The sequence below is a fragment of the Prunus mume genome, linkage group LG2, assembly GCF_029339155.1.
Source record: "Prunus mume cultivar Tortuosa linkage group LG2, ASM2933915v1, whole genome shotgun sequence".
NCBI lineage: Eukaryota > Viridiplantae > Streptophyta > Magnoliopsida > Rosales > Rosaceae > Prunus > Prunus mume.
In genome coordinates, this window is record NC_142699.1 from 42,839,423 (window position 1) to 42,852,373 (window position 12,951).

The window sequence follows — 12,951 nt, forward strand, 5'->3', positions numbered from 1 at the left end:
AGCTTCAAATTCAACGGCATTCAATGGCGCACCCAAGGACACCGAATGGCAGCCATACCCCACCTTCTCCGGAAAATTTTCACCAAATTTCAAATGGCCCAGCTCCAATTTCAAGTGATCAAGTGTTTCGCACCAGCTGCACAGGCCCACAAAAGTGCTTCCCAAACTGATCACAACGAATGGCCAACTCATGAAAGAGATTGGGGACCGAAAATGGCACGGGCCAGCTCCAAGGCCCGAGCCCAACTCCAATTTACGCTGAATCCTCAGCAGCCCGTGCGACAAATTACCCAAGGCCCATTTGAAGAAAGGCACAAAGGCCCACACTAAGTTGCCAAATCAGGCAGTCAACAACCAAACCGAATAGCCCAGGTGCTTGACCGCAAGTACAGCCAAACTCCAAAAGAAAATCATTCGTGCCCAGCTAGCTCCCTTGCCGAATCCACCTTGCCCCTTCTTTCAAATTGATCCGAGCACAGCCAAACAAAAACCAAAAATTTTGATCAAGGCACCCAGCCTCCCGAGCCCAGCTCCATGAAATTTCATACGCCCACTCCAAGGTCACAACAATAACCATCAATACATATTCCAGGGTCTTTGCCGAACAGCAAGGACCATGCAAAACCAAATGGGGAGGCTCATCAACAAAACCAAACTTGCTAAGCCCAGCCCCAATACACAGCTAAGCCCCAAAATTGCCTTGGCTACCTTGCTGAATAAAAAAACAAATAATTAAAAATGCATGACTCCATGGCCTTGGTTCAGCCCACTCTAGGACAGAAGACAGGTCTCGGACATGCCAAAGACTCAAGTACAGACTTAGGTCAGCCCCAAAACTTTTCCCAACTTACCCTTGCCGAACGGCAAGGGTCATGCTGACCCTTTTTTGGACCCCCTCTCTTCACCTCCACTTCCTTGCCCAACCATTTCCAAAGCTCATCTACGGTTCAGCCCAAGGCAGGACCTAGGTCCTCATAAACCCACACCCAGTCTTTTTGAACCTGCCGAAGGTCTAACTCCCAAAAAAAAAAAAAAACAAAAATCTCACAAGGACCCAGCTCTTTCCTTGACAAACGGAGGAGTCACGATGACCTTCAAAAGTATACTCACCTTGCTCAGGACTTGGAACCAACTCAAAGCAGAGGAGCCATGATTTGATCTAGACACCCAGGCCACAAGGAAAGCCCAGCTCCGCCTACTTTTGCAATGTCCCAGCCCCAAATTTGTTCTAGAACACTCGCCAAGTACCCAGCTACGGATGGCTCCACCTTGCCGAAGGTCTAGCTCCAGCGGCGGGCACCCAGGCTCAAGTGCCTACCTCGAAGCTCAAGCTAAACCAAGACGCAACACCACTCATTTGGGTATTTGACCCGGCCTCTCCTTGATGCCCGGCTACAAGGAAGCCAGCCACACACCAACACAACTTGCCGAACGGCAAGGGTCGTGGAAGAATTCGAGGAAACTCACAACAATACCAACTCCAACAAGCTTGCCGAAGGATCTCTCTCGGCCCAGCTCCAAGGCCACACTCCCAGCTCCGATTTGCTCAAGACACCCACCAAACACTTAGGCAATTTAGCTTGCCGAAGGAACCAACATCTACTCAAGCCACCTAGCTGCTCCTGCCGAAGGTTCAGCTCAAAACATACTCACCAAGTCCCCGAGCCCAAACCAAAATGGCCAAGACTTGCCCGGGCACTGCGAAATGCGGACCTGAGCCCTCCAAGCCTTCGGCCTCACCAACCTGCCGAATAAACAAACGCGTCGATGTCCACCAAAAAATTTCAAACTGACCTTGCCGAACGGCAAGGTCCATATGGATTCAAAACAAGGGCCACCCATCCTCGGTTCCACACTCACCTATGCTCACGCTCCAAATAATCCGACAAGGAACCAGCTCACGGGATGAGCGACACTACGGACCCAGCTCGGATCGTCTCGAAACCATGCACTCAGACCCACTCCTTGCCGAAGACAGATCAGCCCTCCTTGGGTCCCTTGCGATCGGCACCCGCCGCGGAATCCTTCCTCCTGGCGGTGTCTCGAGCCCGGCTCCACCTTCACGCTGAAACCGCTGGTTCCTGTGGCCAAGGAACTCGAAAGTCTTAGCTATCTCTTTGCCTAGCCCTTTTTAGTGCTCTACAGGATATCCCAGCTATCTCGTCAAACTAATTTTATACTCTCTTAACAACTTCCTACCCTAGCTCACCACACCTCTAAGCCCTTGCGAAGCCTAGCTCGGACTTTGGCAACCTTTAAAGGCCCACCTCTAAAACCCCAAGCCTTGGTCAAGAACCTAAACACACCCCAAGGACCCAGCTCCTTATTTTGTTTCGAAATTTTCTCCCCTTGCCGAACGGCAAGGGTCTGTACTGGTATAGGATGCTCTCCCCTTTCCAACAAAGACCCATTCACCCTGTACACAAGACCTTGGGTTAGCTCTACCAAACCCTTGTGCTCACAAAGGGCCCAAGACTATTTTTCAACGTGCGGTGTCTTGGACATTGAAACTACAAGAAGGTTCACATGGCCCCCTACCAAAGGAATCAATAGCCCAAGCCACATGGCCATCCAAAAAAAAAAAAATTTTGCATGGCTTGCATGGCTCACCACAATTCAAACTAGTCCAGCTCCAAAATGGCCCAGCTCCTCAAATCCTTGGCCAATACTCATAGCTCCCGTGCCTACACAAAAAGCCTAGCCTGTTGACCCTGTGTCTTTTCCAATAACTGAAAAATAATTTCCAAAGTCCCAATCAACCCCTGCCGAACGGCAAGGGTTGAGCAAACACTAAAATGGGCAGCTCTCGAGATGTGAAGTTCTTCCGAGTCAAACTCACAGCCCCCAACTCACCTCGAAACTGCTCTAGGCACCTAGCTTCCTAAAGCCCAACTCCTCTTTGGATTCGGCAAGCCCAGCTCCTCTTTGGATTCGGCAAGCCTAACACCTCCTTGCCCAAACCCGTGGCCCAAGTTCCTTGCAAAATGCCCACTACCAACAGTTCTAAAGGCTCACAATGCTTTTATTATACCTTCCCGATCTGACGCAACTTCTAGCTTGCAAACTTGGGGGACTAGGGAATGCCCTACGGCTCCCATCGAACCTGGAATGCTCAGTCCACGATTACACAAAAACTCACAAGTTCCCAACCCAGAAGTCACTTCTTAACTGCGAACTTGGGGGACTACTGTTTACACCATAATCAACCGAGCATACCCAGCACCAAGAGCATCAACACCATGACACATGTCACCACCACAGCGACTTGCGCAAAGTCCCACATCGGAAATCTACACAAACCTCCCACTTTCACCTCCCTATAAATAGGGAATAGTATCCATATGAAAAGGGGACTTCTTCTCTCCACTTAGAAGAGGATCCGGGTCTCAAAGCTAGACCCTAGGGCCGGGGACTCTCTTCTAGATCCCTGACCTAGGCATCTCACTTGTCATCTTTATATTCGGGTCCAACCCAATGTACAAATGTAATCATACACTATTATAATGAGAACACACTTCTCCGTGGACGTAGCCCATTCATTAAGGGTGAACCACGTATATCTTGTCTTCTTTACATTTATCGCTTGCCCAAGTCTTTACATACATGCTTAAGGTCCTCACCTTCATCCATCATCCATCACACATCATCACTAAGTTGGACTCATTCTTGGCCTAACCAATTTGAGCATCAACAAACTACAAGAATGAATAGAAAATGTGAGAGTGGGTCTCCTTGCCTCAACCCCTAGAAGCCCCAAATTTTCCTCTCGGCTTCCCATTGATCATTACAGAAAATTGGTAGATTCTACACACCCTTCAATCCATCTCCTCCATCCAATCCCAAAACCCTTATGTTCTAACACATAATCTCGAAAGCCCCAATCAACGTGGTTATAGGCTTTTTCAAACTCAATCTTAAAAATGAGACCCTCCTTTTTTATCTTTTGAACCTCTTCCACCCATTTGCTATGAAAATTGCATCCAAAATCTGCGTCCCCTTCAGAAATGCATCTTCAGCTTTGGAAATCATGTCTTCCATTACCTATCTCAACTTGTAAGCCAAAGCTTTTGCAATAATTTTATATAGACTTGACACCAAGCTTATAGGTCTAAAATCCCCCACCTTAACTGCCTCAAACTTCTTTTGTATGAGACAAATGTAAGTTTCATTAGTAGCCGCATTTATTAACCATGTTCTATGAAATTCCTTAAATACCCTCATTAAATCAACCTTCAAAACAACGCAACAATACTAATACAACACCAGTGAAAACCCACTAGAGCGTGGAGATTTATCCTTTCCACAATCGTAAATGGCTCTCTAAACCTCCTCTTGTTCAAATGGTCTCTCAAGCCAAACAACCTTCTCTTCGCTCATCGGGCACCCATCTAACCGCCGCAACCTCAATCTTACCCCCTCGCTAAAGCCCTTAAAAAAATTAGGGAAATAGCTCTAAATGCCACCCTTTTTATAATTTTTTCTGGAAATACTACCTCTCCCCAATTTTTTTTGCAACTATATCACCTATAAATATATATTTATTGTCCACTTATTGCACACATATCACTTTTCTCTGAAATTTAGTTCTCTCTCTCTCTCTAGCTAACTACCATCTTCTCACGAAGAAGAAGATCAAGAATAACCAACAGAACCCACAGCTTTGCCCTCAAAACCCAGTTCCACTTCCTCTCTGTTTTCTTCTCTACCCAAGCACATCGAAATGAGTCCGTAGACACATAACAGGCCCAAATCGGAGTTGTAACAAAGAAGTTAGGATCAAAAGAAGTTCAGTGGGACAATCGTAATTTTTGCAAAGTCAGTTTTTAAAAACCAGAAACCTCTCTCTCTCCTTCCTCCTGCGTAGCCTTTCTTTCTCTCTCCTCTGTTCAAAAAACAGACACGACCTCTGTGGCTTTATGCGATGACGATTCCGGCCACGTCCGATGGTCTCCGGCCGCGAAATTGGTCCCATTCTCTTCGTCTTTCACTTCCTCTACACATCTATACCAGTTTCCAGCCCCAAATCTAAGAAAAATCAAGCCAAAATTGAAGCCAAACTCTGTTAGACTTTGCAGACTGTTATCTTGTATGTAAGCTTCAAATCTACAAACAATGGAGCTTGAAATCTTAAGAAGATGAAAGGTTCAAGAGAAAGAGATTTCAGAGAGAGAGCTTGTAGAAGAAGCAAAATGAGATGATTCCTTTCATTCACACACACTCTGTGCATATGAAACCGTTGGGAATAGCATATTCCCTCATTACATCATTCAAATCTAGCCATCCATTCATCTACCCTATAAGATAGTGACATATGGCATAAACTATCACTTACTCTAAGATTACATCTTAGCTGCACACCTGGACTATAATCCAAGGGCTGACATTTAAACAAAATTCAACTCTTAGTTCTTATAACATTTCAGCATATACACTTATAGACTAACACTCCCTTCTAAGTGTTGCGTTGAAATTACTCCTAGAGCTTTCCTCAGGAATTCAAATTGATCCCTTGCTAAAGCTTTGATGAAGATATCTGCAATCTGTTCTTTACTTTTGCAGTATAGAAGATCAATCTCGCCATCTTGAAGTGCATCTCGGATTAAATGAAATCTTCGATTGATGTGTCTGGTTTTGTGATGATGAACTGGATTCTTTGATATGGGAATATAAAGTGTTATCACACAACAATGAGTTGGTTCTTGCTCTTCTCCAAAATCGAGAGCACAAATCTCACCAAATGGCTTGTGCAAACCTGCTTCACAGACCGATGTATTCTCGCCTTTGCGATTGAGAGAGCAACACTGCTTTGCTTGATTGAGGCCTAAGAAAACACCCTTGAACCCAGATTAAAAGCATAACCTGATGTGTTTCTCATGTCATCTTCACTTCCACTCCAGTCACTGTCACAATAATCAATCAACACTGCACCTTTACCTTCCTCATAGGCAATACCATAATTCACAGTGCCTTGTATGTATCTCAGAACTCTTTTAGCTGTCCCCATATGCTTCTTGGTAGGATTATGCATGAACCTAGCCAATAAGCTTGCTGCAAACATGATATATGGCCTAGTTGCAGTTAAATATAGCAAACTCCCTACCATTTGCCTATACAAAGTCTCATCTGCCAGATCACTTCCATCTATTCTTGAAAGCTTCTTATTCACAGCTAATGGTGTTGCAATAGATTTACAATCCTTGAGCCCAAATTTTTCAAGTAAAGTCTTTGCATACTTCTTTTGATGCAAGAAAATACAAGTATATGTTTGCAATACTCCAAGGCCAAGAAAATGGTGAAGCAACCCTAGATTAGTCATCACATATTGTCTCATCATCTCATTCTTAAACTCAGTCATCATTTCCTTCGAGCTTCTTGTGTAGACAATGTCATCTACATATAGTGACACAGTAAGAATGCCATTGTGAGATGTCTTGGTATACAGTGTAGCTTCACTTGGACTTCTATGAAAACCAGCCTTTGTAAAGTAAGAGTTTATTTCTTCATACCAAGCTCTTGGAGCTTGCTTCAGACCGTATAAAGCTTTCTTAAGCCTATACACTTTATCTTCTTTGCTTGTATCACAAAACCAGATGGTTGATCTACATGCACCTCTTCATTCAACACTTCTTTTAGAAATGTTGACTTTACATCCAACTGAAATAACTTCCAACCTTTTTATGTAGCATGGGACACCAAGGTCCTTACAGTATCAAGTCTTGCCACTGGAGCAAAGGTCTCATTAAAATCTATTCCAGGTTTCTGAGAATAGCCCTATGCAACCAACTGTGCTTTGTTTTTCTACATAGATCCATCCATATTCAATTTAGTCTTATAGGCCCATTTGACTCCAATGATTAGTTTATCAAATGGTCTATCAACCAGCTCCCAAGTGTTGTTCTTTTCAATCATGGTAATTTCATCTTCCATAGCCTACCTCCAAGATTCATCCTTGGCAGCTTCTACAAAATTTTCTGGTTCTATAATGCACAGATTGCACTTCTCATACACTTCTGCAATACTTTTGTACTTGAGAGGAGTGTGATCAATATCCTGTGAACCTATCATCCTTTCTTGATCACAGATTTCAGTGCTTGAGCTGGGTACTTCACTTAGTTCACATTGTGCTTCAGAATCACAAGAACTTCCTTCATGCCCTTATTCTCCTTCTAATACTTCAGTAATCTGAACACTCACACTTCTTTCCTTCTGTGCATTCCAATCCCAACATGCATCTTCATTGAATACAACATCTCTGGAAACAATCACTTTCCTAGTTTCAATGTTATATAGTCTATATCCCTTTTCACTACTACCACACCCCAATACAATGCACCTCTTGCTTGCCAAATCCAATTTCTGTCTCTGTTAATTTGGCACATGAGAGTAACACAATGAATCGAACACCTTTAGATGCTTAATTCCTGGTTTCCTCCCACTGTATGCTTCAAAAGGTGTTTTCTTAATCACGACTTTGATTGGACATCTATTCAGAATATACACAGAGGTATTGACTGCCTTAGCCCAAAATTCAAGTGGAATTTTCTTCTTTAACATAAGACACTTAGGCATTTCCACAATAGTTTTGTTCTTTCTCTCTGCCGCACCATTTTGCTGAGGTGTGTATGGAGTGGTGAGTTGTATTTCCATGCCTACATCTTCACATAATCTGTCAAACTTCACTAAAGTGTACTCTCCTCCTCGCTCACTTATAAGCTTCTTCAGCTTATAACCACTCTGCAACCCCACAATAGCTTTGAATCTTTTAAACACACTAAGAACTTCAGACTTGTGTCTTAAAAAATAGACCCAACACATCCCTGTGTAGTCATCTATGAAAGTGAGAAAATATCGATTCCCAGCCTTTGTAGTTATTTGCATTGGACCATAAATGTCACTGTGTATAAGCTCTAGAGGAGTTGAAGCTCTAGTCGTAGCTTCCCTTGGAAATGCCTCCCTGCATTGTTTACCTAGAACACAACCTTCACACACTCCTTTAACTGCTTTGATTTACTGTAATTCTACCACCATTTCTTGCTCCTGCATCAACTTCAAACTGATCATGTTCAAGTGTCCCAATCTTCTGTGCCACATAGTAGTAGAGTGGCATACACTCGCCTTGTAGGCAATGTGTATTCCAAACTGCAACTTCATTGGAAAACTTCGATTTCCTCTCATTTGTACTCTTGCAACCATGTTGGAATATGAGCTGTCATAATATATTTCCACCTTGTGATCTCCAAACACCAAGTAGTAGCCATGCTCCATCGTTTGACCCACACTGAGCGAATTTTCTTTCAGTCCAGGCACAAGCATAACCTCCTTGATGTATCGCTTGCCTATTTTGGTTTCAACCGCAAGATTCCCTTTACCAGTCACTTCAACAAGTTGTCTAGTACCCATTTCAACCTTTGCAGTCACATTCTTGTCAATATCATCATGTAGATCCTCCCTACCTGCCATATGATTACTACATCCATTATCTACATACCATACATCATCATATCCTTTTACACTAGTATTAGTTTTATTACTAGCATAAAACATAGTTGGTGTAGATTCTACCTGACTGGCATAATTGAGTTGTTGCACTGTTTTCTTACTATTGCAGTCCCTTGGAAGGTGACCTGTCACAGTTGTAGCACTTTGGCTGGCCCTTAAATTGACACTCACCAAAATGCAATTTTTCATAGTGCTTGCAAGGATTTCTAGCACCATCAGTGGAGCTGTTATCCCACTTTTTACCCTTTGCCTTCCAATTCTTCTGGTGCTTAGCATTTTGATTTCTAGTGAACTTAACTGGTTTGGGATTCTCACTAAGACTAGCAAATGCACTCTTAGTTTTGTTTTCAGAATGCCTATCTAGCCTTAGCTCAAAACTTTCCAAAGAGGCTACCACTTCTTGTACCTTAATCACATCCAAATCCTTCGAATGCTCAATAACAGAACAAATGGAGTCATAAGCTGATGGCAAACTAATTACAAAACTGTTTGATAATTCCTCTCCATAACTCCGCATTTGATTTATTAAATCAAACAGTTTTGTAAGATAAACAGAAAGTGATTCATCATCTCTCATTCTTGTGTATTCAAACTCCTTATAAAGACCTTGTAATTTAACACTTCTAGCCTGTTTATCACCATGATATTCTTGCTGTAGAATGTTCCATACGCCTTTTGAGGTTTCTTCATGAGAAATTCTAGGAAATATCACATATGAAACTGCTCCTCGAATCAGTCCCAAAGCCTCAGCATCCTTCATGAGTACCTCTATAAGAGTCATCTTCCCAAAGCACCACTTGATTCTTCTTTTTCTTTCTTGTTTGCATCGGATTCATCAGCCTTCATCAAATCTGTGCTGTCAAATCCTTTTTCAACCAAATCCCATAACCCATGAGACTTGAAGATGATTTTCATCCTTATACTCCAAAATTCATAGTTATCGCCGTTAAAGATCGGCGCTCTCAACTCGCCACTACATGACCCAGCCATGTTAGACTCAGATCACAAAAACTTGAGCTCAATTTCGAGTTTCTCGGTAGCTCTTTCACAGATCCAAACACCCAGTATCAGTTGATCCAACCTGGCTTTGATACCATGTTAGACTTTGCAGACTATTATCTTGTATGTGAGCTCCAAATCTACAAACAATGGAGCTGGTAATCTTAAGAAGATGAAAGGTTCAAGAGAAAGAGATTTCAGAGAGAGAGAGTTTGTAGAAGAAGTAAAATGAGATGTTTCCTTTCATTCACACGCACTCTGTGCGTGGGAGCGATTTTAAATGGGATGTATCGATTCCTGACTTAATTACGTTTGATTTAAATCAAATCCCTAAATACACCAACCTCGCCAAATTAAGGAAGGATAATTCCTTTCAATCTACGGAATTATCCTTCTGAAACCCTAGCCTCTGAGGCCACCTATAAATACTTGGCTACACACAAGGATTGAGGTACGTCTAAATTCCGACTAAAACTCTGCAGAAATTGTCCTTCACAAACCCTAGCTGCCATATTCTTTCTTTCTCACACACAAGGCTCCGACCACCACACACGGCTCCGCCACCCGGTTTTCCTTCGGACACCCAACCTAACTTAGGCATTGGAGGCCTTTGGACAACACTGGGTGTGGTCCTTTACTCCGATTTGTTTTCCAGGGAGAAAGAAAAGTGAAGAAGACGAAAGAATCTTAGGTGAATATTCTTGTTGGACAAAAATTGCTCCCACACTGTGCATATGAAACCGTTGGGAATAACATATTCCCTCATTACATCATTCAAATCTAGCCATCCATTCATCTACCCTATAAGATAGTGACATATGGCATAAACTATCACTTACTCTAAGATTACATCTTAGCTGCACACCTGGACTATCATCCAAGGGCTGACATTTAAACAAAATTCAACTCTTAGTTCTTATAACATTTCAGCATATACACTTATAAACTAACAAACTCCGCCCAAAATCAGGCAGCTTTAAAACAGTGCTTTTCGAGCCAACTCCGGCCACCCCAAGCCATGCAATCATGCCCAAAACACTCCCCTACCTTCCCTTTCTAGTTTCCCTCAAAGACCCAACCCAATTTCATGTAGAATTGACGAAATCAAACCCAAAAAATTCTAGGTTTTCAAGTGACAAAAAGCTTCGTTCGATGGCTTTAAAGGTGGAATTGATCGTCGAGCCAAGGTACTCGGGCTTTGTTGAACCCGCATGAAGGACCGTCAAAGGGTCAAGCTAGCTCGGACATTCAGTGAGTGGACATTTGTGTTTTAAACTAGCTTTTAGAAATTATTGAACTGTGGTCATTAATTGTTTTGCTTATGGAATTGGATAATTTATGATTTCCAATTTTCTAAATAGAATTTTATGCATCTTCAAATCTAGTTTGAAAATGATTTCGAAGGATTTTTCATGATTAAGCTAAAGAAAGTAGAAAAGAAAATGGCAACAGAATTTAAGGATTTAATGATAAATATAATTTTAATTTTTCCAAAAAAGGTTTTTAAACCACCCTAAGTGCCCAAAAAGGTTGCCTTCAGATTAAATGTTGCCTTCGAATAACTTGTGGCCTTCGGATATAACGATGTCCACGGACATCCTAGTTGCCTTCAGTTGAGTTAGCGCTCGTTTAACAGATTGCCCCGCAGATCTTAGAGATATCCGGACCTTGAGGAGCGAGGATGCGGCTCAGTTGACCAAGTGTCCCTGTTTGTGCATAATAAATCACCGTCATGAACTGACCAAAGGGACTTCCTCTAAGGCCCTAGCACCTACTTATGAACTGAAGCGCCACGTTTCGTTAGGCATTACCCTCCTAAAAACAAAAGAAAAGCTGCAAAGCGAAAACCTCTCGGCCTCGCTACGCGGTATTGTAGGCCGAAGCCAAGACCGTAAAGGCCACGTTGAAGATATTGTGGTTAAATCGCCACGTGGCCTCGGGGTCCCACTCCCCATTTAATGAAGTAATGCCTCGACTATCGCAGCAAGCCCACTAGTCGCAAGAAACATTTAATGCATGAGGGAGAGGGAAGTAGTGAAGTCGTCAGGATTTGGTAATGGAAATCGAGTGGTTAGGTGCAATATTCTCACAAGTAATCTTTCAACTTGAGGTCGGATCAACAACCACCGGACACTGGGGCATTAAATACGTTCCCACGGCCAAGGAGGCGAACCCACGATCAGGCGGTGGCGAGATTTACCAGGACCTATGGGGTCACACCACCATGCTTCACGATCCCAAATGCCGATTTAACTACCCACTTGCCCCGATCAGACTCCACCATGCAGATATTTTCGGCCTCGATTGTCCCTCCAGGACTCCCCCTATAAATACTAAGCTCAAGACTACATTCAAGGGGTTCAAACACCAAACCAAAAGCCTCTCACGGAGCAAATTATATTTTCCTGTCATGCACTTTCAATACCTTTATTTGCTTTCCTAGGAGTAGTGGTAGATTGTAAGGAAAATTCATTCATCAATATATCATACTGATAGGAGCATATTTATGCGACTTTGCTATCTTATTTCTTTGCATTTACTTAGTTAATTCCCATTTATTAGAGTGATTTAGCTTCTTTTCGTACTATTGTAGGTCCAAATGGCAAGATTGGCAAGAAAGGGCATTTTGGAGCATTTTAGAGCAGTTTTGGACTTGAAATGGATAGCATATGCATGGGCCAAGATGGATGGACGTTTTTGAAGTTCGAATAGGCTAGGAATGTGCTAAAAAGATGGGGAAATTAATTCAAGAATCAGTTCTGGGAAGTAAAAACCCTAACTGATTTTATTTTATTTTACCTTATCCTAATCCTATTCGACCTAAATTCCAGCTGGAAAAGGGGGGGATTAATTTCATATTAGGAAACCTAAAAACCCTAATTTCGTGGGTTTCTATTGGGCCCTATAATGCCTAAAGAAATCTGCCAAATAAAATCCTAATTTCGTGGTTTCTCTTTGGGCCCTTTTACGCTAGATCTACCACATATATAAAGGAGGGGTTGCCGCAGGAGAAGGGAGTTTTTTTGGTGCCGTAGCAAGAAAGGAGAAAGGGAGAAGAAGAACTTGGTGCCGGAACCTGCTGCATCCATTGGGTTTTTCAGAGTTCTTCCCTTGATTAGTTCAAATGTTTATTCTAGATTGCTTTTCAATTATTATGAACATGTGTAACTGAATTTCTTCTTAGTTAGAGGTGAATTCGAAGCCATGGACATATGTTTTACATGAATTGATTACTTCCTGTTATGGTTTCATAAAGTATGAATGTGATTTACTTTTCTGTTTTATTGAGGACTTATTCTTGCATGTTTATTAAGGATGCATACTTAGTTTGTATGCAGGGATTTGATGCTAGAATATAAGGGAATTTCACCTAATCGTTATGAACTTATATTCATAAGTAGTAAAAGTCACTAGTCATGATTGCGTTAAGTAAATTCTTGGCAGGAGTATCAT

At 42.3% G+C, this 12,951-nt stretch overlaps 1 protein-coding gene across 1 annotated transcript; it reads right to left on the minus strand.

The window, feature by feature from the left end:
- Positions 1-7,155: 7,155 nt before the first annotated feature.
- Positions 7,156-9,280, minus strand: LOC148920444 (uncharacterized). Its single transcript, XM_089044628.1, has 5 exons — positions 8,671-9,280; positions 8,227-8,453; positions 8,012-8,182; positions 7,405-7,734; positions 7,156-7,362 (listed from the first exon to the last, which is right to left on the minus strand). Exons 1-5 carry the CDS (start codon positions 9,278-9,280, stop codon positions 7,156-7,158), a joined length of 1,545 nt encoding a protein of 514 aa, XP_088900754.1.
- Positions 9,281-12,951: the final 3,671 nt, after the last annotated feature.

Excerpts from the sequence above, each read along its gene's own strand:
- LOC148920444 (XM_089044628.1), bottom strand. The coding sequence starts at position 9,280 with ATGACTCTTATAGAGGTACTCATGAAGGATGCTGAGGCTTTGGGACTG. Across the intron at positions 8,454-8,670 it reads CTATGAAAAATTGCATTTTG|GTAGGGAGGATCTACATGAT; the intron begins GTGAGTGTCAAT and ends ATCATATGGCAG. Across the intron at positions 8,183-8,226 it reads TGGTGTTTGGAGATCACAAG|AGTACAAATGAGAGGAAATC; the intron begins GTGGAAATATAT and ends CATGGTTGCAAG.